This window comes from Camponotus vicinus, unplaced genomic scaffold, assembly GCF_025532165.1.
Source record: "Camponotus vicinus isolate PSW18456_S1 unplaced genomic scaffold, iyCamVici1.0 SCAF_5, whole genome shotgun sequence".
Taxonomy (NCBI): domain Eukaryota; kingdom Metazoa; phylum Arthropoda; class Insecta; order Hymenoptera; family Formicidae; genus Camponotus; species Camponotus vicinus.
Window position 1 is genome coordinate 16,372,551 of NW_028141977.1, and position 25,555 is coordinate 16,398,105.

The following is a 25,555-nucleotide window of genomic DNA, read 5'->3' on the forward strand; positions in this document are numbered from 1 at the left end:
TCTTTTGCTTTCTCATTTTCTTTTTTTAATGTTTTTTGTTAAAAAGATACAAAAAGTCTTTATTCTCATTTTCTTATGTGTGCTTTTAAATAATAATTAAGTGCTATAATACGTATTACAGTTTTATTTATAAAAATATACATATTACATTTTTTCTGTATGTCTAAAGAAATTTGTATGACTCAAGCAATAATAATAAACTTTGATTTATTCAATTATAATCATAATCATGATAAATGTAAGTGAGAAAGTAGAGCAAGAAGAAAATGGAGGAAAATCTAATTCACAAAAAAAATTGCTGACTCCTGAAATAAAATAGCAAGAATTGAATAATAATAATAATAAAAAAAAGGAAATTTTGAATGAATTATAATTTTCAAATTATTAATACAGTCACACTTCTTATATTTTTATGAACATTACACAATGTAGGTCTTTGTACGCGTCAGGAATTGTTACTACATAATAAAAAAATAATTCACTTAAGAATTAGAAAAAGAGAAAAATGAAGATAATCTTTGCATTTTTTTAAAATGTGACTTCATCCATAAAAGATTCATCGTACTATAATTCCTTCTATATAATGTATGTTAGGTAAATTTTTTAAGCATTTATACATTACAGATACACAGTCATTCCTTATATATACTGAATAAAAATCTATACAATTGCATATTGTTCAAATAATAATTCTCGCACTTTATAATAATCTTCAGATATGCAGCCTTCCAATATTACTTTCCCAGCTTCATGCTAAAATAAATATAAAATTATTTATATACATTCTACATATGAAAGTTATCGGCATCATATGTATTTTCTGTGTTTAATGTATTGAAAAGTACAAGAAATGTGTCGACAAATTTATTATTACAATAATACTATAAAACAAACCCTTCGAACGGCAATAGTGTTATTACAACACCACAACACTCCTCCACTAAATTCCGATGGAATATTGCTTTTATTTAAAATTTGTTTAAAATCAGATAATTTCAGTTCATTTATGAATGTTGTTTGATGACCTGGGACCTGAAAACGCAAATGATGTAAATGAAATAAGGAATGTGTCTCTAATCTTGTTATTAATATATTTTATTATTTGCAGATTCGATATCTCACTTCGTTCAGTGGCAAGGGTTCCAAAGTCAATATTTTGTCACTTTCATTAATTGCGTTTTCGGACTCGGTATCAGCGACAGCATCTCGACAAATTTGATCACGCGCCGTTATCATCGCATCTATCCATGCCACTTCGGAATCGCCCTTACCCTTCGAGAAATTTAATCCACTGACTAGGGCATCGGTTAAACGTACCTATAAAAACAAAAAATGTATTTTGTATTATAAATTCTGATTTTTCTTCTTACAACTAAACGAAAAACTCTCGAAACGAAAAACGAAACAAAGAGATCTAAAAAAAATAATGAAGAATAATTTATAATCATACTATTTAGTATGTTAGTGCATAAAAATGATACACTTATTATATTACTTGATAAATGTGTGTTTCTGTTGTAGCGTCCAGCGTCTCTCCTCTGCCTGGAATAAATACTCTTGCACCAGCACTTTGTGCTTGCTGCGCTAAAATCTCTGTATCTTTAGGCGAACCTCTGACCAAGACTACTCTCCTCGGTCTTAGCTGCGCTAAAATCTTTTGCAAGGACTCTCCGTCGGATCTTCCTTCAAAATCTATGTAAGTTACTGCCGCGTTAACAGTCATCGTACGCGAAACCTGCACACATTTTGTTGGAATGTCCGCGGCTATTTCTGGATGATGACTGGTTTCTTCCTGCTTCATTTCTACATTTTCCTTATTATCTTCTACTTCAGGTGCTGTCTCTGCTATCTTATAATCTTCTGGTCTGTAATAATGAATATATAAATAGAGAAGTTCTCACAAAATGTATATAATAAAATATATTTATTCAAATTATATTAATAAATAAATTGTGTTTATTATAATTACTATTGAAATATAAATATATGCAAATAATTTTTCAGTTCTAACATTTTTAATAATATTGTGCATACAAGTATAGAGATTTTTGCGATATATATTTTAGAAATTTTTACTATATTTTACATATTATTGTTAAGTAAATATCTATTTTTGTGGAAATATTCTTACTTTATGATTTCTCCATATTCGTCTATTTTAATCTTCTCCTCTACAAATGGAAACATGGGATATTGCTTTTTACTTTGTTTAAAGAAACCAGGCTTACTCTCTTGCTTCACCAGTAAATCATGTTTTCCTCTCGCACCACCAACTTCTATTTCGTCTTCTGATTCAGAACTCACATCTGCTGTTTCCCTAATAAAATGTACAAGTGACAATAAGATGTAAATATAAAATGAATGAGACAGATAGATGTGTATATATATATACATTTGTTCCTGTTTCATTTGCTCTTGCTTTAACTTTTCTCTTTTCTGATATTCCTCTAATTCAATGCCTTCGAGTTTCACTCGTCTCTTTACGTCTAGAGTAATGTTTCGATTTCCTCCTTTTTCTACTAAATCTCTAGCAAGTGTACCAGGAGATGTTCTACTTGTTATTATAATACTGTTTTGTGGATTAGTGCACCATTGAAGAAATAGTTCTCTGGAGAATCCACATTCCATGTCTGGAGTGCTTGCAAGAACCACCTAAAAATAATATTTAAAGTTTAAATTAAATTATTTAGGAATATGTGAGATGTGTTTATGTTCTGTATATACATGAATTGTATAATTTTTTTATTCTCTCACCTTTGGACTTGGAACTTGATTTAATTCAACCATACTGTGACAAAGTTGCAAATGTTTAAATTGAAAAGGATTGTTGCGTGCACCTTCAAAGCTCCTCATTAATTTATCACTCATCCATTCAATTTGCGATTTTGCAAATTCTACAACATTATAGCTCACATTATTAAGAAGGGCCAATGAATAGGCAAGTAATCCTGATTCTTTATTTCGCCACAATTGATCCAACATGTGTGCCAATTCCAGTACACGGCCAGCAGTATCTACACTGACTAATACATTGCCACCACCTCGCAATGTTTGCAAGATATTAGCTAAACAAAATATAAATAGATTAAAATGTCTTTTATTTATCAATATTTTAATTTTAATAGAAAATATGAAATGTACTCATCAACTTTTCATCTCTCGTCCTTCGTCTAGCTTGCTGATATGTAGCATTGAATGCATCTGTTATCAATAATGATGGTCTTTGCAATCTTTCCAATTCACAACCATTCAAATGACGTTCTTTTTTGTGATTGAAATCAACAGCATATATTATATCCTCTTCCCCAACTTTTACAATTTTCCAAATTGTCCCACCAATCATGTGTCCTGCTGGCAAAGGTGTCAATGTGACACCATAGCCTTTACCTTTCATTGATATGCTTTGATTGTATTTCAGCTGTACAATTTTATCAAATGCAGCATCAACATCATCCAGAGTAAATAAATCAAAATCTTCCATATTGTGACGGGACTACAATATAAAGATAATACTTTTATAAATTATAATTAATTTCAAATTAAACATCTTTATATCTTCATATATTAAAGTTACATACCTGATACATATCATACATAAACATTTGACCCATTTTATAGACAGGTATGGTGGCATATATGGGACAATTCAAGCCACACTTACCTACCAGATATGGTAATGCACCTAAATGTAATGGATCTGGATAAGAAAGTAATACCGCATCTATTTGATTGACATGTCTGGAAATATAATTTTATATATCATATTTTATTACATTATAATAGAATTTTATTATATTACACTAGAATGTTTTTTTTTGCAGATACCTTTTTAACTCTTTTATGAAATCTTGGTCAAAGTTTTCATCCCATCCACAATCCAATAATATTCTCAATTCATCAACTTGTAATATGTAACAAGGTGGAGATTCATCCATCGCCCCAGAAACAGCATGAAGTTTTATAATAGATGTCATCTTGCGTATATTTTCTTTACCGTATTATAAATCTATGTAATATAAATTTCAATGCTATAGATGTCTAAAGTATTAATCATCAATTTTCTTATCAAATCTTTAAAAAACTTACCAACTTATTTACAATCTATTTAAAAAAATTTATCGATGGTAATTATTTTATGTGTGTACAGTTATTTTTCATGTGACAGAAGATCTCTGGATTCGAAACTCTGGATCTATGTGTTGATCACTCTGCATATAAAATACGTTAATAGAGAATGTGCAATGAAATCAGAATGATGCTCAGCACGTGAGTGTGCAAAGCGAACGCAGCCAAAATAACAACTATAACTAATAACAGAGAGAAGCCTGAGAGCGGCCATCCGGCCGTTTTCCTTACGATAGCTTTTCGGTCTCGTACAGCAGCGCCTCTACATTCATTTTACAGCCGCTTGGAACTACAAGGCCACGTCCACTTTCGATAGCACGATAAAACACCGTGTTTGGTGTGTGTCCGTGCTACGTCCATAATTGTGGATGACGATTATGTCCCATATATAAATGTATCATAAGTTAATGTTTTAATTACATTTAAAGTAAACTTCGATAAAACGATTTCGGAAAGGAAGATAATTATTCTAAGATAAAATAATTTATATCGTATATATTTTTATAGTTATCTTCGTTAAATGTTGCGTACATAAATAAAATACATTTTACTATATAATGTATCATATATGTATGCATTACAAATTATTTTCTCCTTGAAACCGTCACACGAAAAATGACGGCATGGCCCCTCTCAGGCTTCTCTCTGATATAAGTTATCTCCTGCAGAAAATTATGCTATAATAAGCATTATTGAAAGTCTAATACAAATATATAAATTGACAACTACAAAAAATGAATTAAAGTCAATCTTTATACGTGATATTTTATATTCTATGCGTAATTTAATTGATCATAGACATACAGATAATACAAACAAGCTTGGTATAATGGCATATAAATGTACTCAGCAACTGTTGCTCAAAGAAACCAAATTAATGCAAAACAAACAAACTTCAGAAAGTGTTCAAACAATGTTCACAGAGTTATTTTGCACGTTATCTGAAAATGTGGATACATTAAATTTTCAGAGTAATTTTCTAACATATCAGTTTATTTTCCGTGCTGTAATAGGCACTTACAAATCAGATGCTACTTTAGTGGATGCATTTTTCAGAAATCTGATTAACTCCTCTGGGAAATACAAATGGGAAATCTTGAGTGTTTTCCTCAAACTACTAAATGATGTAACACTCGACTTTGATAATACTATAAAAAATGTCACACTATTTGAATATTTTCAAAAAATTATAACTAATATCTTAACATATGATAATATTACATGCATACATTATGGCATACTTACACAACTATCATATCTCAATCCACTCTTGATAGAGAAAAATATTCCAGATATTTTAAATAAAATACTGATGAAAGAACAAACTATTGATTATACAATTACTTATTAATTGCTATTTTGCACTCCAGTATGAAATTGAGACGTGAACAAAAGTTGATTTCACAATTGTTAATATCATTAAAACAGCATTTGACAACGAAGAAAGTGTACAAAATGAATGATATGCTTTCCGTTAGATTTATCTATTTATGAATTCCATATCGCGCGTAACTAAATAATCGTAAAATAAATTAATAAATTATGATTATGAAAATACCGTGCTCTTTCCGCGTTCTTTTTGCGTTTTTAAACGAGATTGAATTAATAAAGAATCTTATCGCTGTCTCTCTCGTCAAATAATATTGCTAAATATTGTTAATTAAATATAAAGAAATATGGAATAAGAATGTGAAGATTCGATGTGATAAGTCAACGATTATTACGAAATATTAGCTTCACAAAATTTAATGATCACCTTCGATATTATAGAATCGCGAGTTAATTATTATGAATTTAATAATTTGTTTCTTCGGTTATATTTGTGTATTTACGAATTTCATATCGGAAAATATTCATAAATAAATTAATAAATGACGGTTGCGAAATCACCGTGTTTTTCCCGCGTTCTTTTCGTGTTCTTATACGAGATTAATGAAAGAGTTATCGTTGTTCCTTTCGTTAGATAAACGTTAATAAAAGTTGCGTGACTCGTACCACCGAAGAGTCGAAACGATTTTCATTATGGAGAATTATTTCTCATCGGTTCTTGTAAGATCCATTCGCGACGTCTAGTTCGGTGCCCTGTTAAAAATTGAGGATTTTTATTGTAGGATTGGAACTAATCCCAGGTTTTCCTGGCAATTTCCGAAAGCAATGATTTCGGTAATTCGAGGACGATACGCTTCTTTAATTAATCATCGAATTAATTTAAATAATATATATTTAGATGAGAGAAATGTATCCTTTTTTTTTCTTCATTAAAAATGTTCTATCATTATTAGGATTGGTATTATTATTGTCTATATATATAATGCCAGAAAAATTTAATAGTAGATTAAATATGGATATAGCGTTGTGTATAAACTTTAATTTTTCAAGAAATTTCATATTATAATTAATTTTTATTAATTTTTTGATAAAAATGCTTACGAACGATTTTATTTTATTAATTATTAATTAATTATCTCATTTGAAAAATTATTTCTAGGTACTGGGGATATTAATAGTAGTTTTTAGTTTTTTTTAAGAAACTATTTGCAGGTATTGGACATCCATCGCCATTTTAGAATATTAGTTTTTAGATATATATATCATCTTATATATGTGTATAATAAAATACATGAACAAATTAACGTATACAAAATATTTTATAATTTTTGTTAATATGATATATTATATATACGCGAAATTATACATGAATGTTACATAAAATGTGCGAATACTTAAAAATTTAGAGACGAATCGAATGGGTACCCTTATATCAGTAAGATATTGATTAAAAAAAAAATTATTAATTTAAACGTTACAAGAATAAGAATCTAGATAATTAATCTGGAATTAATTATATATTTAAAATTATTTCATTTATTTTATTTTGAACACTATTCGAATTGAAATTTTTTAAATCTTGCTGTTATCGGGTTCGATTCGTCTCGCGCGCGCAGACGGTACCCCAAATTATGTGTTCGCACATTTAACACAAACTCCAATGATGCATGTATTTTATTATTTATAAATATAATCGTTCGTAATCACATATCAATAACAAAGGTTATATCCATTTAATTTTCAATAAAGAATTACATTTCTTAGTAATGGAAGAACATGTTTTCTGACGTGAATATCAATTTGAATTGAAAATAATGACGAGGGATAATTGTCTTTGATTTAATACTGAAATCATTGCTATCGGGAATAGTCTGGAAGATCCAGGATTCATTCCCTCCTACAGTGGAATTCCCGACGTTCAATGGATCACTTAACTTTTCTTCGCAGATTGTTCTTGCGAAATCTGATGTAGAAACAAGATGTTAATCGTTCTCCATTTTTAAGGTCGCTCCTCTTTTTATCGGATTACTTTTTATCGGTATGTTACTCGCGTATCTGCAATTGAATATTTTGAATATTATCGATTTATTTATCGTCGCGTTTTATCGCGAATTTTAAATCGCGATATATCTTTTAAAAATTCACAGTAATTCGGTCGCTGAATTGCATATTCACAAACATTACAGACCTCAAATGATTGTTGAAATATTTTCGATTTTCTATATTTACGTGGTAATTACATCGCGCACGTGTCTATTGAGAGCTTCGAATATTATATTATAAAAATTATACGTATCGCGATCAAATATTCCGCATATTATCGACTTATTTATTCGTCGCGTTTTCTCGTGAATTTTAAATCGCGATTTATCTTATAATTTAATCGTTGATTTATATATTGAAGCTTTGTTTATCTTTCCACGTCTTTGAATATTGTTTTTAATAGTTCGTGCAAAATGCTGGTAGTGTAAATATTTTCTTCTATAATTTTTTTCTTCTATATTTTTTTTCTTCTATAAAAGACGATCGTTAACTATATTAATGAAAATCATTCGTTTCGTTATTTTCTATTAAACGTGGCCACAACGCGATTTTTAATTATATTTTAAAACTTATAGAGCTCATTTCTTCTTATTCAGCTAATCATGCGAGAAATAGGATATGTATTTTATTCTCAATCGTGAAATTCGTATAAAGTCGCGTATTATATTATATATATTAATCGCAAATAAATCGGACAGTGAATTTTATGTTTATAAACAATACGGATCACAAATGTTTGCTAAAATATCTTCGTCTGTCAACATTTGTGTAATAATTATATCGCATGCGTGTCTATTGATTCGATTATTATATTATAAAAATTATGCGTATCTCACAATTGTGTGTGTGAATATTCGATTATTGTCGATTTATTTATTCGTCGCGTTTTCTCGTGAATTTTAAATCGCAATTTATTTTGTAATTTAATCTTTGATTTACATCAAAGCTTGTTCTATCTTTACACGTTTTAAATATTTCTTTTCATGGTCTGCACGAAATGCGTCAATAATGCAAATACTTTGTTTTACAATCGAAGAAATGATCAATAATTTGATTAATGACTCTTTTAATCATGATTATTTACGTTTATACATTATTTATATAAAACTAATTAAATTCTATTATTCTATGTCGTTTATTAATAATAAATATCGCGTAATTAATCATCACTAATCAGTCTTGTCTGGTCTATGTAAAAATTTTTAGTAAATTTTATATTATACGTATACTTTGGACACTTTCGTGTAATAAATTTTATTTTGTATTAAGTTTAAAATTATAGTTTATATTAAATTTGTATTATATTTTGTAATACATATTTCTAATGCATTGTATTTTATATATTCTACATTAAATTTTGTAATATATATATTTGTAACGTAATTATTTTTATATTACATAATTTAATATTTTGTAATGTGTTTTTTATGTAATTGCAAATTAATTATAATTTACGTTGTATATATTATAATTATGTAATATATATTTTTTATATGTATTATATATATATATATATTCTGTGTTTAAAAACTCTATTAAAAAAAATAAAAATAAATAAAAAAATTGTTCCTTCTCAATTTTTCCTCCCCTGTATCTCCGCCTTAACGAAGGCATTTGCCAGGTGAGGAGGTTTCAGTACTCTCATGAACCTGAGAGCTATGCCGGCGGTAACATACGCCGATATTCATATAGTCTACTCTTATATTTAAAATCATTTGGACAACGTATGGGCACACATACACACACACATATAGGTAAGTAATTTATAACAATTATTTTTATAAAAATTATTATTTATCATATTTATATATTATTTTCAAAATAATGATTGTTATACTCTGGTGCTACCGGCATTTCGTGCACATAGCACGGAACAAAACCAGGAATTGTGCACATTATATATTACCCTCTGAGAACATTCATAGACATTGACTTTGTAGTTCATGTCCACGTTTTCAATGTCCATAGAGGGAGTATCGCTTTCAGGGACCTAAAAACAGGCCATGACATCTCTCAGTCTTCTCTCTGCTACTAGTTAAGCTAACTGGCCACTGTCGAACTGGGCCTAACGCAGAGTGATCAACACATGGATCTAGAGTTTCCAATCCAGGATCTTCGATTGTCTATCACATGAAAAATAACTGTACGCACATAAAATAATTACCATCTTCGATAAATTTTTTTAAATAGGTATTGTAAATAAGTAGGTAAGTTTTTTAAAGATTTGATAAGAAAATTGATAGATATTGATATACGTGGTTAACTTTGTAAAGTTATGTATAAAGAAAAATATATCCAGCCTGTGATAAATTATACTTTTATAGATAACTTTTACAAGTTTTATATGTATATTTAATTGTGAGAACTGTAACCATGTATATAATAACACTATATTAACTGATATAATTAAGTCTAATAAGTAGAAAGTGTTAAGTGTTAAGTCTAATAAATAGAAAAAAACCATTCTCTTTCATCAATGATTACTCCAATGATTAATTCAGTTAGTAGACAAAATTGCTTATAAGATTTCTAACTATATAATTCATTTCTAATTTAATTTAATATAGATAAATAATTTTTGTGTCAAGCAACAGAAAATTAATAATTTACCCATATTAACAAAATAATAAATATTATTCTTTAGGTTAATCAATAATCAAGTTATTGGAGTTTGAGTGAAATAAGGTTTAATCTGTAATAAATATTTAATTTATAGTAAATAATAAAAAATAAAAAATTTGCAGATTTTAAAATGTCTGAAGAAAAAGATGAATTGGATATTGGAGCAACAAATATTACTTCAGATCAGATGCATACTGCACCTACAACAGATAATCAAAATACATACAAAAAGATACCATGTATTATTGTACTTGGAATGGCTGGTGCTGGAAAAACATCATTTGTTTCCAGACTTGTTTCTAGATTGTATGATGTAGGAAAACCATATGTTGTTAATTTAGATCCTGCTTGTATAGAAGTCCCATATTCTGCTAATATAGGTAAAAAAAATCATTATTTAACATAATGTTATATTTATACATTTGACAATGCAAATTAATAATTTAACAATATTCAAAATTGTTTTTATCATTATGCTTTTGATTTAGCGAGAATTACTTTTGCTATTTAATATTTGATTTAAAGACAACTATATTTTCTTTTCAGATATAAGAGACACCGTAAATTATAAAGAAGTAATGAAACAGTATAAATTGGGCCCAAATGGTGGCATAGTTACAAGTTTAAATCTCTTTACGACAAAATTCCATCAAGTTATCGAACTTATTAACAAAGCTAGTGAAGAGCACAATTATGTTGTTTTTGACACACCAGGACAGATTGAGGTCTTTACATGGTCAGCCAGTGGTTCAATCATAACAGAAGCATTAGCATCTCAATTTCCAACTATTGTAATATATGTAGTAGATACTGTGAGAAGCGTTAATCCTGTCACATTCATGTCCAATATGTTATATGCTTGTTCTATACTTTATAAAACTAAATTGCCCTTTATTGTAGTCATGAATAAGGTTTGTAAAATTATAATACTTAAGATATATATATTTTTTTTTATCATATATTAATTTTTGCACAATTTGGATATAATCAATTAAATTAATGTTGATACACAATTACTTTATTTCAGATTGATATTGTTGAGCATAGTTATGCAATTGATTGGATGCATGATTTTGAAGCTTTTCAAGAAGCACTTGATATGGAAAGTGGTTATATCAGCAATTTAACACGTAGTATGGCACTTGCATTAGATGAATTTTATGGTCACCTGCAATGTTGTGGTGTTTCTGCAGTAACAGGTGCTGGAATTGACGAATTTCTAAAGTTAGTCGAAGCTGCTGTGAAGGAGTATGAAACGTAAGAAATGTTATAATGTTTACTTTCAGTATATATAAATTATTACAATTTAATACTATGTTGAATAATATTGTGTAACTTTTATTTCTTATGATATAAATAATATTTTATTGTATTTTTGAAGCGATTATAGAGAAAAATGGGAAAGACTTAAGATGGAGAGGGAAGCTCAACGACAAAAGACAGAGAAGGAGCAATTGGAGAAGATTAGTAAAAAAGTAATGGGAGAAGATGTACCCTTAATATCAACAGTTAGCAATAGTCATGAAACTTCTGAGATTTATCTAAAACATGCATGCAATGAATCAAGCGAAGACGAAGATGGAACAGAAAATAAAGATGAAAATGAAGATGGAGAAAAAAAAGAAGAAGAGTCATTTAAAAGTTTTTTGGAAAGACATAAAATGGAACAAATTAAGCGAAAGAATCAAGAATCTGAACCTAGTACAAGTAAAAAAAGTGATAATGTTGATTCCATTTAATTTTATATATAATCTATATAAAATGCTTTGATTAATAAGTTATGCTTAGCTTATTTACCATAAAATAAATCAATTTTTGCTTAAGCTCTATTTTTATTAATAATGTTGTCTATATATTTTTTTATTTGTTTTACATGTTAAGATTAACATTTTACAATTCTTTTTAAATTACAACATAAACTTTATATATATTATTAATGTGTATATATGTAATAATTAGTTTTATTGTCACATTATATTAAATTAATTTGACATAATTTAACATATAGAAAATACATATCACACTAGGAAACTTATTAAGTATAAATATTGGTATAATATGAATATTGCTTAGAGAGAACATTAAAATTAATAGTTTCAAGCTGATTTTAATGAACGTTTGGAGCATTAAAATGCAAATTGCATTTATCTGTCAAATTAATATGCCAAGGTAATGACATTATTTTGTCTTTAGATGAATTAATCTTTGAAGGAAGACACGTAGAATATTTTGCATTCTGTTCTGTGACAGATTTTCGATTTGCACCACCATTGAATTCGATTTCGTATAAAAGAGAAGCTGAAAAATATATAGTTGTTAATATTAAAACATTTATAAAAAGATATTTAAACATATAATATTTAATGTGTGTATAATCACATTTATTAATGGTTTCAAAGTAAATTCATTCTCAAGAGAAAGGAGGAATAAAAAGAGAGAGCCTGGCATTAATAATTACTAATATCTATTAAATATATTGAAATTTCAAGATATGAAATGATATATATTAAGAGAAATCAAACTCAAATTATGCTAAAAGTTTTTATATATAATGTCTGATGAGATGGAGTCGACTGAAGTCATTTTAATTAATTTTTTTATCAGCTAAGATTTCCACAAGCTTGTATATCAACACAAAAGATTAATTAATTTGATTTCTATATACATTGAAAAAGATTTCTACTTTATTCTCAATTTGTTCATAAAAATTACAGTTAACAATAATTTTTTAAAATTATATTGATAGTAGCCTTGTCAAAAAATTTAATAAAAAAACAATTGAATTTTTTAAATAACATGATACATTATGGCATGAATAATATTAAGCCAAATTCCACTATTTATACCTGTATCTCTAGAATTTCTGATTCTTTTCAGTATATTATCTTCTTTCTTTGCTATAATTGGCTTTTTTTCATGTTTTTGTCGATATTCTTGAGTAATTTGTTCTAGAGTCTTAGTCAAAGCCAACTGTTGGAGTGGGAGAAAATTATAACAATCAATATAATATAATATCTGTAATATTTATTAATTTTTTTCAATAAGAAGTAGATTGTATTTAAAAAATTGAAAAAATTGGAATAATTAATTTTAAATAATTAATATTTATTAATATTAATTGTGCTGATCATATCCTTATCATATATCGATTATATTGATTTAAAGAATCATATGAATATTTTTCTCAAACGATATATTAAAATAAAAATTCTTTCGGGTTGTAGCTCGTATTCGGCAGATATACCTGGCACAGTTTTAAACGAGATACGCAATTCGTCTGCAATCGCGGACCCTCCTCCGCGCTTCTCGTAATTTCCTGCTGCAAACATTTGCTCTTTCCACCGGTCTTCCGACACACCTTGAACAACAGGTCTGTCCGATCGGCGCGAAAATTTTCGTGCAGAAACTCGTGCACGTGCGGGTTGTAGGAATTACAGACCGGATCGCGATTGTGGGAGGTCACCTTGCGGAAACCGTAAAGATTCAGCTGGCGGATGAAGCTGGTGATGTTGCTCGTCTTGAAGATGGGCCGGCGCGCGTCCAAGTACTCGGTCTGGAATTTCTTGTAATCGAGGAGCACGGTATCGCCATTCGCGCTCCACCGAATCGCTCCGGTCTGGCACTCGTTCACTATCCGCCAGAGCTTCTGCGGGAATCGCATCGACTGCAGGACGCAGTGTTCCTCGAACATCCTTTGTCGCGGTTGTTCTCCGGATGGGAAATGCTCGGAATCGACTCGAAGATGTTTCGAACGTTTCGCGTTTCGTCCGTGTCGTCTCGTCTCGTCTCGCTCTTCTCGAAAGCAAGCTACCTTCGAAACAAAGGACTGTCACGTATCACGGCAACAATAATCGAGACGATCCGCGAAGTATCGCTGATTGAGAACATTTCGATTCATTTCACGTCTTGCTATTTTTTTTAAAGAGCTCGCATCCCTTTACCTTCGCACCCCTTTTCCGCATTCCCTCATGCTCTTTTTATTCTATCCACACTCTTTGACTCAATGTTTTAGAGATTAATTTATGCTATATCCTCTTAAAAAGTTGAATCTATTAAAACAGTAGTCGAATCTATTAAATCGTATGATTTTTATGCTAATTAAATATTAATTGTGTTTATAATAAAACAAGATTGAATATATTTATTTAGAATATTTAATCAATTTATTTTGTGTAAAGAGAACGTGTCCTCTTATATCTTTATTTTTTCACTCTTATTCTACAAATTCTTTTTTCAAATTAAGTCGTAAAAAGGAAAATAATATCAATTATGACAATAATTTTTCTTCTTAAATTTTTAAAATTAATTATAATACTATATATTACAATTCGTATATCGGAAAACGATCGTATAAACTATTAAAAATACTTTCTATCCATGCTTCTTTAAAGCTTGATTTATATAATTATTTTACAGACTTCGTAAAATAGTATCTCTAAATTAAAACAATAAAGAAAAAGATTTCGCAAGAATAAATCGACGCATAAAATCTTGAACAACAAATGTCTTGCATATTTAATTCCACTCGTTCATGGCGCCTCCGATAAATGCTTGATTAAATAAGTCTCACATTAACGTTTTATTTATCATTTTCCGCTGCAGACTTATCAAATTATCGGCATTACAATATTACACACTTCAGAAATATTAATAAAATAGCTCTAACATATATATAAAAGACATTAATACTATCTCGTGAGTGCACACGCGTTTAGCTTTATATTCACAAATTTTCGTACATTCCCTTGATGTAAAAGACATAATTTACATTTGTTGATATTAGCAACAATCATTATTACAATTACATTATTACAATGATTCTTGCTAAATCATTCTATTTATTTGTATCATTATAGTTTATAAGATTTGTTCAGTATATTAACAATTTTTGACGGAAATGCTAAAATATAAATTCACAGTTTTTTAATTTCATTTGAAGTGGAATTTCCTTTAAAATAAAATATGAATTGCAAATTTAATTGCAAGAAAATATATGCAATGTTTGAAATTTGTGAAAAAGCTGTGAAAAATTAAATTTATCACATAAAAATTTTTTATACAAATATATATGTTTACACACAATCTCGGAGTATTAAACATATCTTTACTTCTTTCGAGGACTTCGGGATTACATTTCACATTTTTTCCACATCTTATTGCTTCGATTCGCGCGCGCATTTGGAAAATTGCAATTCAGAGAAAATTGTTCCACTATTATAAATATGCTATCAGTTGGATAGAGCCGGAAGAGCTTGCAGATATTCACGGGTAGTCGTAGGAGCCGGAAGCAAATATCCATCTGGATCCAAGACATCCGGGGTACGTACTGTCACAGGACCTTGCGGTGGCCTGGGCAACGACCCTTGCTGGATCAATTTGCTCTGCGCCTTTTCCAGCCTATCTAGGATGTCGGGAAACTTGATTCGTTCCCGCGGTTCCACCTTCCAACAGTCGCGCATTATTTGGCAAACGACAGACGGACATTCATCCGGCGGAAGAAGCATGATGCCTTGTAATATAAGTTTTACAACCTGTGCGTTGTAAAAATACGTTTGAGTCTTTATAATATAATTAATATAGAGAGCTATTGTGGAAGCATTTTCCTGACCTCTTCGTTAGTGTGACCGTAATAAGGCTGCTTCCCGAATGAGAATACTTCCCAGAGAACGACACCGAAACTCCAAACATCGGTCTCCAAGGTAAATCTTCCGTACATTACGCTTTCTGGCGACATCCAACGAACTGGTAGCAAACGTGATCCTCCAATCTGAGAATATTAATTGATACGATGATTTAAAAATAATGCAACTACCACGCTCGCGTTAAAGATATGATTATGGAGGAATGATGCGTCAAGAGCTCTTCTCTCTTCTAAGGTAAAAGAAGGAAGAGCATCGAAATTTTTTTTCACGATTCTTTACATAATACTTGAATGAATTTATTTAATTTTATTACCTTGTAATAGTCGCAGGTGTAGATATCTCGCGACATGCCGAAATCAGCGATTTTCACCACTAAGTCTGAACCCACCAGACAGTTTCGACACGCCAGATCGCGATGCACGAATCTTTGCGCCGACAAGTAAGACATACCAGCTGCTATTTGTATCGAGATCCAATGCAGCGAGTTCTACAAGCAATGATAGTTTATCTTTGAATTATTTCCGCCGATAAATAAAAATTGCGCTAACTGCATTTATAATATAAATTTTATATCGCGCGTGTGATAATGGACACGTGTAGACGGTGTGTTAAAAAATAAGAAACGCAATTAAGTACGATAAGTATGTGAACAACGAATCGTAATGAACGATAAAACTGTTGTAAAGACACGTATAATTATTTCGTGTCAAATGCAGAATTTTAGAGTCATCGTATTACGAAAATTTTGTGATTGATTACTTGTTTGATACCTTCGTTAATGGTTCCATGCCAGGTTTCGACAATCTAAATTGCGGGGAATTTGCCCGTAGTACTTCAGCGAGATCACCGTATGGCATGTACTCGAACACCATCCACGGGTTATTCGTTGCATCTCGAAGCACCATCCCCTTCAGGGACAAAATATTCGTATGACTGAACGTGGACATAATGTCTACTTCTCGCATAAAGTCTTGTTCAGTTTCGGGCGTGGCGGTATCCTTTAAGACTTTTACAGCGACAATCTCTTTCGTGTCTCCGTTATGCCATTCGCCTGTGAAATTTTTATTCCGAAAAATATAAATATCTGGCATTATTTAACTTAGTGAGACTATATGTAATCATATATATATATATATATATATATATATATATATATATATATATATATATATAAATAAGTTTAAAAATATTATTAATATTCGGAAATAATCCATTTTTTAAAGCTACAAATTTTTAATTATTGAAAAAAGAAAAAAAGGATTACTGAAAGATTATTGAACACTTTTATAAATTTTTTTGAATTCTTTTCTTTCATTTTGTTTATTTCTATTTATTTTAATTTAAGTGATTTTGTACCTTTGTAAACCTTTCCGAAACATCCTTCGCCGATGTCGTGTAAAAATGTGATACTCTCCCGTTCTATGATCGCAACCCCAGGAGAAGAGCAGGTGAAATATTGAGGATTAGGTGTATACTTATGCGCTAATAATAACCCTTTTTTGAGACTTATTGGAGTCGCCTAATAAAGTACAATGAAAGCGAGATATTATTATAATTATTATCAAAGATTATGAAACGCGCGTTATCAATTTTAAGATATAATCTATCAATTTGAATATATGATCTAATAATAAATGCAAAAGCTAAGATAATAATAAAAAAATGACTTCAGAAATCTTCATTCAAAATAATAAAGTATATAACTTCAAAACAGAAAATTATCTATAAGACAAAATTTAATCTGAAAAGAACATAAATTTTAATAAAAGATTGAAAAAAATGACTTACATCTAAAGAACTTCTTTGAGATTTGACGCTGTAACTCCGTCTTCTAACACCATACACAATACTCAGTAAAAGTATTATTAAAGCGATGAAAGCTATAATTACTCCTACTATTTCAGGTACTTTATATCTTAATCCATCCACCTGTCGCATTTATAAATAACTCTTACATTTGTCACCGATTAAGTAGACATAAACATATGCGTATAAAATTCATAAAAATAAAAATCATAAAAATACCTGTTCAGCCTCTGGAAGCCCATTCGTACTATTCGTATCGTTGTTATTATTACTTGGTGGAATTATGTTGTGTATCGGACGAGGCGTTAAAGGAACTGCACAAAATTATTGACTTACGTTACGTCTCTATTAATTTTAATTTTGTTAGTTTTATCTTTATTATATGAACAATTAATTATATTTCGGCAATTACTTAGATTTTCATCAACAGATCATTATTCTAAACAATTTTGGCACAGTATAATAATCACGCAGCTTTACCGATTACACGATTTGGACATCTTAAGTCCGCCGTGGGTGGCGACAAATCGTGAGGACATACGCATTTCGACGTATTGTCCTCGAAGCTGCGACAGGCCGCTTCCTTTCCGCAGATATGCGGATGATCCTTGCACGCCTTGATCTCGAAACTCTCGTAGATCGACGACGCTATTACGTCTGACTGTTGTTGATTGGATGCGTTCACAGATAAATCTACAATAATTATTATTTATCTTGCATTATTCTCTACGTCTTGCGGCGAATCTACGAGGGCATGTCAATAAATAAGATAACAAGACCTATCATGAGAATATATATATTCATATATAGCATATCATTGCACGTATTACTTTCCCACGTATTCCCCATATGTATCCAAGGTATTTGTTCCGCAAATGCATCGATTTCAACAGCGAAGAAATCAGTATCAAGGTCTTGGAGCCAAGGAGGCAGATGTTGAGACCACCCGCCTCACAGCTAAGACCTTGCACCAAATGATTTTCATCTCTCTGGAATCCTGAAGAAGCATTAGGCTGGAAAGTGATATCTGCCGCCGTTCAGCACGTAATGTCTTGGTTCCAGGACCTTGACTAGAGATATAAAAACACCATTGTTTTTTTAATAAAAAGTAAACTCATCGGTTTTTTTAATAAAAAATAAATATTGAAAAAGATCATATTTTTTCATTAAAAAAAATTTGATTTCTTTTCATTATTTTTCTTTATATTTTTTATTAATATAATAAAATTAAAATTTGTTGGAATCGATGTCTTAGTGCATCAATAAAATAAATGTCACATGTGGAAAGGTAACATGTACAATGATCCATCACAGGATGTAATTATATATGAATATTCTCTTTTATTATCTTATTTATATATCATTAACGAAATTTAGACACTTATAATTTATACTTATAATTTATTCTTATAATTAATGGTACTTATAATTAACAGTATATTTATAATTTATTCTTTGTCAGTGAAAAATATATTAAAATTGAAACATAATCGCTGTAAGAGATAATATCATTTCGATCTTTTATTACATTGTGCCCTCCTTAATCGACAAATAAATATAAATAAATCATGTATTATATAATAAATATAATAAATCATGTATTATAATGAAATCTGTTATGTAACATAATTTTTTCATAGGACAAAGCGAGTGCAACATTGTAACATACGTCTTCTCTGTTTTTGAATAAAAATTACAGATATTTGCAATATTTCTCATTTTCAGATAAGTCGCGTTGAAATACGATGTTACTTGAAAAGTGAAAAATTTAAAATAGTGCATGGATCTCCAGCGCTTAATGCTGGAATTTGATGGCGGAGTTTCGTCGCCATTGCGTCGGTCATGCCGGGAAAGGCAAAGAGATTGCCTCCGTGAGATTCGCAGGACCATCGCAAACGGACTGTAAAGGGCGCAACTCGGGGAAAGAAAAAGGGCTGCGTATTTGGACTGGGCACAGAAAGATAGAGACAGTGAAGGCATTCATTTGGTACTCTTGGAGCATGTAACGGGTCAAAGCGTTATCTCTGCGGTCAGCGCTCCCCGACAACGAGTCTCGCTATGTGTACCTATTATCGCCCCGTATATTCCTTGCCTGCCTGCAAGTATCTCCATTACGAGATTTCCCATATTTATGAGATCACCCGTTTCTCTTAACGTGATCGATGCCGCATTCGATTGGCAACGTGTACACGAATAATGCTCAAACATAATGAATTGACGAACTCGTCGCAACCTTGCGAATGAAACTGATGGTGGTCGCTCTTCCTCATCGGGGAAGGTGATGCGTCAGCCTCGTTATCATTTCGAGAGAAGGATCGTTACCCTTCGAAGGGAATCGTTACCTTTCGCGGCGATGCGATTGTATATGCAATTTATCGGGGGTTAATTCCAACTCCGATACTACCACAATCAATTATGCCGCTGCCAGATATTCGCATTTATACGCGTTTATTACATTATTATTGACCTCTGCTCTTTGCCGTTTAACGCGCGACATAGAAAACCACTATTGGCTCTCCCGGCTGACCCTCGATAGCGTGAATATCGTATAGTTAGCAGAGAATTGTTTTAGTTTATGCCTCGGATTTATACACATTTCTAGTAATTATGATATAATGCAACATCATAATTTACTAATTTGTAAGAACTCGACTAATCAGTTTAGTTATTAATTCTAATGATATTTTCTTAGCAAATATAAAATCTACCCCTTCCTAGAAATATTGTCCTAAATCCTTCGTTCTTTTTTATAACTTTCATAATTTAAGCTTTATTATCAAAAAATTTAATAATGAATCCTAAAAACTGTAGCAACAACTCCCTTCTTTCTGAAGGTGTGTCTCTCTATATTGACTTAGAGAACGATAAATTTTATTTATTTATTATCATATTTCAATATTTAATGTATAAGACAAATTTTAACTCATAAGCTATAACTCATTTTATGACTCATTTATCAAACTACCGATACGTGACATTTTCTTTAACATGTAATCGGTTCGTGAAATTAAAGTTATCATTAGATTAATACGAATTAATAAAAATTTTAAAACATTATTTAATTAACTAAAATACTTTGTTAGCAAACTTACGATTGCTTTTGATTTAATAAAAAAAAATAACGGACAGTAGTGACATTCGGGATTCTAATTGAATCTGATAGATTATCTTTTAATTGTTATGATTAGTTGATGATAAATTTGGAAACTTCAATGCAACCACGTGTGTCGAGACGCGTTTATTTGCAAATCCAGTCTTTAGGCCTACAGACTACAATCGGGGCATTATATTTGCGTGAACGCCTCATCCTACCTAAATGTACGATTCATGAAGGGGCCGAAAGAAATCACGATGAATCGCGAGGTGATCGTAAAACAATATGTAGATACAAATAAATATATACAGGACGATTTGCAACTACTGTCTAAAACGAGATCGTAGATTTTTTTATTTTAATCAGAGAAACAAAGTTTCTTATGGAATAATATATTGGGAAACTAAAAATTATTATTCTTTTTTACATTATAATATATCTTGATAATTGATTCTAAAATTAAAGTTTTATTAAAAAAAAGTTATGTTTGAAATAAAATAAAAATAAAATTTTGCCATCTATTCATTTTTAATTACACATTCTCTCTTTATCGATTTTATAATATAGCTTATAAAAATAGAGCGTATTTTTTATTACTTTGCTCGTGACAAATATAAAAATCTATTCTTTATGATATATACATAAATTTTAACAATTTTTAGTAATGTAAATTTTAACGAAGTATTAAAAGTTTATATATATAAAATAAAATTTAATTATTAGTAATAATATAATTATTAATAATAATATAATAAATTTTTATTTTAAACAATAACGCGACTTTGTTTTTTAAAATTGTACTTAATTATTTAGAAAAATTAATATTAATAATAAGATATATAATATTTTATATAGTATTATTTTTAATTATTAATAATAATTTTTATTAATAATTAAGCGTATTTTAAAAAACGTTACTGTGTTAAAAATTAAATTTTATAAAAAAGAACATTAATCGAATTATATGTATTAAAAGACATTATTATAGATAGAATAAGTTAATATTCATACACACAAATAATAATATAAAAATTGTCAATATTAGCGTCTTAGGCATTCTATTTCGTATTGTAAACGTAGTATTATGAATGTCTACGGTTATCATCTTGAACCGGATTTATCAAAAGGTCGAAAGTACCCAATATTACTGATAGCGACAGAAGGTATAAAAACGATTAGTTATAGCATGAAAAGGATTGGTTTCTAATTTCTTTTATGAAAACCATCTGTTTACTAGATAAAATATATAGATAAGTTTAGTCAATTCTATTTTAATCTTGTCACAATTAGTTTTTTTATATATAATTTTTTATTCCTAATGTAATAAATTTATATATAAATATATATATATATATATATATATATATATATCATACATATATAATAAATGTATAACTATACATATGCATGCATAACTGATGCATATGCATCAGCCAAATATATACAACGCCAAAAATGTACTAATATTTATAAATAAAAGTTATTAGTACTATGGATAAAATTTCTTCCTCCTTATTTTAATAAGTTGATAAGTTTGTAATATGTATCTAATATTTGTGAAAACAAATGATTAATTGACAATTATATCTTTTCCATGTTGTTTACGATGTATAACACACATATTAAAATATTTTATTACAACATTTGTCTTTCAGATTACTAATTTTTTTTCAGATTACTTTTTTCAGATAACTTTTTTTCAGATTACTTTTTTTAGATTACTAATTCTAAGAATTTATTCTAGGATTTTAAGTGTAAAGACAAGTCAAAGATCGCTATAAATATAATCATCACGATTCATCATTAAATTATGATTCATTTATTTCTAGAATATTTGTAAGATATCGTTAGATAAAGAGAAAAAAAAATTCAAAGAAAAAAAATTGTTAGTTTGTTATATGATATAGTATATATATAAACACTGAAATATATTGTTTAACGATAACTCTTTAAAAATTAAAATAAAACCACAATACATGGAAATAGTCTGATTAAAATGTATCTAATATCTAAATGAAATAAATTATTATTTGTTTCAAGTATTTCACGAAGCTTCAATATAACTTTCATCAATTTAACGACTTCTTATAATCACAACATCAAACATAATTTGTGAAGTGGTCATATTATTTTATTGTTATTTATAGTATAATATATTCTCGGCAATTTATATAATAGACTTAATTGAATTTGATACAAATTAGATGACTCTGTTTATTCCACGAACTTATTAACCCAATGAAACGAAGAACAAGCTACCGTGTGTATTCAGATTTCTCAAGAGAAGCTTTCAGTATTCCTCGCGCAAGTAAACACATATATCAAATCAAACTTTTAAATCTTCAAAAGCATTAATTTAATTGCAATCAAATATATAATACTGGACTGTATTTATAAAATACATAAATATATATATTTATATTTGTATGTATCTATATATTTTTTTTTATTTAAGAAAAATTATAACAAATATAATCTACACTACTGACAGACTTGATATTTTTATTGAAAAAAAATCAATATCTTATTGATAAAATTATGGAAATAATTGATACATATAAAATTATATATAAAATAACATCTTACCTGTTCTTGTTTCAGGAAAGGAGAGGCCTCTTTTCCTCGGTACTCTCTCTCTTCGTGCGTACATCGCGCGTCTATACGTGCAGGTAAACAATGAAAATCACCCTCTCCAGTCGGAGAAAATAATTCTCTGCACTCTTTTGCGGCACTTTGCGCTGTCTCTCCTTTGCTACGAGGTGTCAATTATCATCGACACGCTAATTGCATCGGTATTACTTCGACGAGAGAAATCCTTAGTACAACCTCCCCTATGGACGCCATTGGATGTTTGATATCTTTACAATATGATTTTATCGAAAATCTGGGAGATTGTCATAAATTACTGTCATGATAAATCACTCGTATCACCTCACATCATACGCACTATCACGCGACACACAATAGGACTGAACGACCTTCGCATTTTCGTTGTCCTCTTATTTTATCCCGATTTATTAGATCCGCACATCATTCTCAGATTTCTCAGATTTCCATCTTTCCCTGAGTAATCCTGACTGAGATCGTTCTTGAAATGACGAGTCATACTGTTTGGAGAACGGAAGAGTCCTTTGAGCACCCTGCTGACGAACGATAACGGTGTAGGTGGATATTAAAACTTTAAGCCGGAAGCCGAAATTTCGTATGTACCCGGGGTGACTTGGAAGATAGGGAGAATGACGTAGGAGGAGACGAGAGACGGAATGAGATGTATTCTCTCTTCGATGAATGCTTAACCGAAACTGAAGACCGCCTCTTCGAGACTCCCTCGCTTTGCTACGCGCACGAAACAAGTAGAGCACATATGTATATGTGAGTGTATATATGTGTATATGTATGTGTGTGTGCGTACGGTACATACGAGTAGGGATTTACGCGAGATTTTAACTCGGTTCATCATCGCGTCTTGTCGGTTCGACCTACGCTATCGTTAAAAAAACGTCTCACGTTGCTCCATTGTAAGCCTCCGAATTTCTTAAGCGAGGGTGCGTCTTCACCTCGATTGCGTTTTAGCTCGCACCTGACGTGTCCGCGTGAAACATATACCTACGCATTAACACGAAAATTATCAAGTACATAACGAGTATCGTATTAGAAGTCCAAGTTAAACTATTTCGATAATTGGAAAATTTTTCAGATTCTACGGCTTCGATAAAGTGGTGATTGCTATTTCTTTTAAACACGAATAGTATTTCCAAACTATTAATATTAATATTTAATATTAAAATTACTCAATTAAAAATAAATTAACTGTCTAATAAGACAGTGATTCTCGCTTTCTCTGAAAAATATTGGATTATTTTATCTAGAGATGATAATTAAATTGTCTGCGCGAATGAATACGCGGTTGCGCACTTACGTATCAGTACGCGTTGTCTGTAGCATTCTGACGCTATCATGACTGCTTATCGCTATTTATTCTTAATCCAAGGAAATATGCAGATATTTATTTCGCTAATTTTTTTTCTAGATTTGAAGCGTAATATATTCGTCGCGACTAATGAAATAAATCGAATCAGTCTTGTAATCAGTCTCGTAATCAATAAGATTATAATTATCATAATCAATATCCTGCAATTTAGGAATTTCATGACAACTGCTTAAGTTAATAAGTTAAATCATCAGTATCGATAGACGAATATGTAATGACTCAAAGATTTAATTCATTTTTGTTGCAATTATATTCTCACATTTTATTTCATACGTCAGAAATAATTTTTTACAATCAATCTAATTAAAAGGATATAGCAAATAAAAGAAATACACATTTTTTATTGATCTACGTACTATTTATCTTGCAACTTGAGCGGATAAAAAATTTAATACGCTATCATGATGAGTTTGATACATTATTGCCTAATGAAGTGGCACCCCCACTCTCTCTCTCTCTCTCTCTCTCTCTCTCTCTCTCTCTCTCTCTCTTTCTTTCTCATTCTCTCTTTTTCTCTTATTCTTAAGCGAACAACTCGACTTTTCAGCTTCCGATCATGATAAACAAGTCGACTCGATTCACGAGAACATGAAGCTTCTGTACAGAAGTCATGTGCATATGTTGATGAATGTGTCTCAAAGAATACAAATATAATGCATGCTCGTGCTAAAACTTATTAGAAATCATTTGATCACTCGATCTTGATTCCAATTGACACGAAATTGTCATAGAATATATCATAAAAAGATCAATACAATATCGAATATAAGATAATATACATTATTATTGTATTATTTCATAGATACTTTTTTTTAGAAGCTGAAAAGTTGGACAATAATCTGTCAAATTCTCATCACATGGTACAAATAATGAATTTCTTATTCGCTCAATTTACGTATACCG

The 25,555-nt window shown here is 29.9% G+C and overlaps 4 protein-coding genes across 9 annotated transcripts; 1 reads left to right on the top strand and 3 right to left on the bottom strand.

Annotated features, from left to right (window-relative positions):
• Nucleotides 1–353: 353 nt before the first annotated feature.
• Nucleotides 354–4,367, bottom strand: Cpsf2 (cleavage and polyadenylation specificity factor subunit 2). Of its 3 annotated transcripts, none has more exons than XM_083100011.1 (11): nucleotides 4,146–4,367; nucleotides 3,826–4,006; nucleotides 3,579–3,738; nucleotides 3,142–3,493; nucleotides 2,755–3,065; nucleotides 2,393–2,652; nucleotides 2,132–2,317; nucleotides 1,496–1,865; nucleotides 1,123–1,317; nucleotides 895–1,032; nucleotides 354–753 (listed from the first exon to the last, which is right to left on the bottom strand). In XM_083100011.1, the coding sequence occupies exons 2-11, from the start codon at nucleotides 3,972–3,974 to the stop codon at nucleotides 661–663; spliced, it is 2,214 nt and encodes a 737-aa protein (XP_082956137.1). In that variant the 5' UTR covers nucleotides 3,975–4,006; nucleotides 4,146–4,367; the 3' UTR covers nucleotides 354–660. The 3 variants fall into 3 exon arrangements, with proteins under 3 accessions (XP_082956137.1, XP_082956136.1, XP_082956134.1); XM_083100010.1 differs by having other exon boundaries at nucleotides 4,099–4,367; XM_083100008.1 differs by having other exon boundaries at nucleotides 4,087–4,367.
• Nucleotides 4,368–9,532: 5,165 nt separating this feature from the next.
• On the top strand, nucleotides 9,533–11,942 carry LOC145971678 (GPN-loop GTPase 1). Of its 3 annotated transcripts, none has more exons than XM_083099600.1 (5): nucleotides 9,533–9,704; nucleotides 10,242–10,499; nucleotides 10,666–11,030; nucleotides 11,147–11,376; nucleotides 11,501–11,942. In XM_083099600.1, the coding sequence occupies exons 2-5, from the start codon at nucleotides 10,250–10,252 to the stop codon at nucleotides 11,856–11,858; spliced, it is 1,203 nt and encodes a 400-aa protein (XP_082955726.1). In that variant the 5' UTR covers nucleotides 9,533–9,704; nucleotides 10,242–10,249; the 3' UTR covers nucleotides 11,859–11,942. The 3 variants fall into 3 exon arrangements, with proteins under 3 accessions (XP_082955726.1, XP_082955727.1, XP_082955725.1); XM_083099601.1 differs by having other exon boundaries at nucleotides 9,533–9,687; XM_083099599.1 differs by having other exon boundaries at nucleotides 9,533–9,640.
• A 154-nt stretch (nucleotides 11,943–12,096) lies between these two features.
• Nucleotides 12,097–14,168, bottom strand: LOC145971679 (heat shock transcription factor, X-linked). Its single transcript, XM_083099602.1, has 3 exons — nucleotides 13,364–14,168; nucleotides 12,966–13,089; nucleotides 12,097–12,417 (listed from the first exon to the last, which is right to left on the bottom strand). Exons 1-3 carry the CDS (start codon nucleotides 13,808–13,810, stop codon nucleotides 12,227–12,229), a joined length of 762 nt encoding a protein of 253 aa, XP_082955728.1. The 5' UTR covers nucleotides 13,811–14,168; the 3' UTR covers nucleotides 12,097–12,226.
• Nucleotides 14,169–14,281: 113 nt separating this feature from the next.
• LOC145971677 (high affinity nerve growth factor receptor) lies at nucleotides 14,282–23,988 on the bottom strand. 2 transcript variants are annotated; one of them, XM_083099598.1, is made up of 10 exons: nucleotides 23,248–23,988; nucleotides 18,398–18,637; nucleotides 18,048–18,260; nucleotides 17,787–17,881; nucleotides 17,550–17,690; nucleotides 17,118–17,280; nucleotides 16,532–16,812; nucleotides 16,075–16,248; nucleotides 15,728–15,886; nucleotides 14,282–15,650 (listed from the first exon to the last, which is right to left on the bottom strand). In XM_083099598.1, exons 2-10 carry the CDS (start codon nucleotides 18,414–18,416, stop codon nucleotides 15,348–15,350), a joined length of 1,548 nt encoding a protein of 515 aa, XP_082955724.1. In that variant the 5' UTR covers nucleotides 18,417–18,637; nucleotides 23,248–23,988; the 3' UTR covers nucleotides 14,282–15,347. The 2 variants fall into 2 exon arrangements, with proteins under 2 accessions (XP_082955724.1, XP_082955722.1); XM_083099596.1 differs by lacking the exon at nucleotides 18,398–18,637 and having other exon boundaries at nucleotides 14,283–15,650.
• Nucleotides 23,989–25,555: the final 1,567 nt, after the last annotated feature.

Coding starts and splice junctions, on each gene's coding strand:
- LOC145971678 (XM_083099599.1), top strand. Junction 11,031..11,146: donor TTATTGTAGTCATGAATAAG/GTTTGTAAAATT, acceptor ACTTTATTTCAG/ATTGATATTGTTGAGCATAG. Junction 11,377..11,500: donor GCTGTGAAGGAGTATGAAAC/GTAAGAAATGTT, acceptor GTATTTTTGAAG/CGATTATAGAGAAAAATGGG.
- LOC145971679 (XM_083099602.1), bottom strand. CDS start 13,810: ATGTTCGAGGAACACTGCGTCCTGCAGTCGATGCGATTCCCGCAGAAG. Junction 13,090..13,363: donor CTCGTTTAAAACTGTGCCAG/GTATATCTGCCG, acceptor CCACTCCAACAG/TTGGCTTTGACTAAGACTCT. Junction 12,418..12,965: donor CAGAAATTCTAGAGATACAG/GTATAAATAGTG, acceptor TATATTTTTCAG/CTTCTCTTTTATACGAAATC.
- Cpsf2 (XM_083100011.1), bottom strand. CDS start 3,974: ATGACATCTATTATAAAACTTCATGCTGTTTCTGGGGCGATGGATGAA. Junction 1,318..1,495: donor CAGAAACACACATTTATCAA/GTAATATAATAA, acceptor TTGTTTTTATAG/GTACGTTTAACCGATGCCCT. Junction 754..894: donor ACACTATTGCCGTTCGAAGG/GTTTGTTTTATA, acceptor TATTTATTTTAG/CATGAAGCTGGGAAAGTAAT.
- LOC145971677 (XM_083099596.1), bottom strand. CDS start 23,311: ATGTACGCACGAAGAGAGAGAGTACCGAGGAAAAGAGGCCTCTCCTTT. Junction 17,691..17,786: donor GGCTTCCAGAGGCTGAACAG/GTATTTTTATGA, acceptor TAAATGCGACAG/GTGGATGGATTAAGATATAA. Junction 16,813..17,117: donor TTTCGGAAAGGTTTACAAAG/GTACAAAATCAC, acceptor AAAATTTCACAG/GCGAATGGCATAACGGAGAC.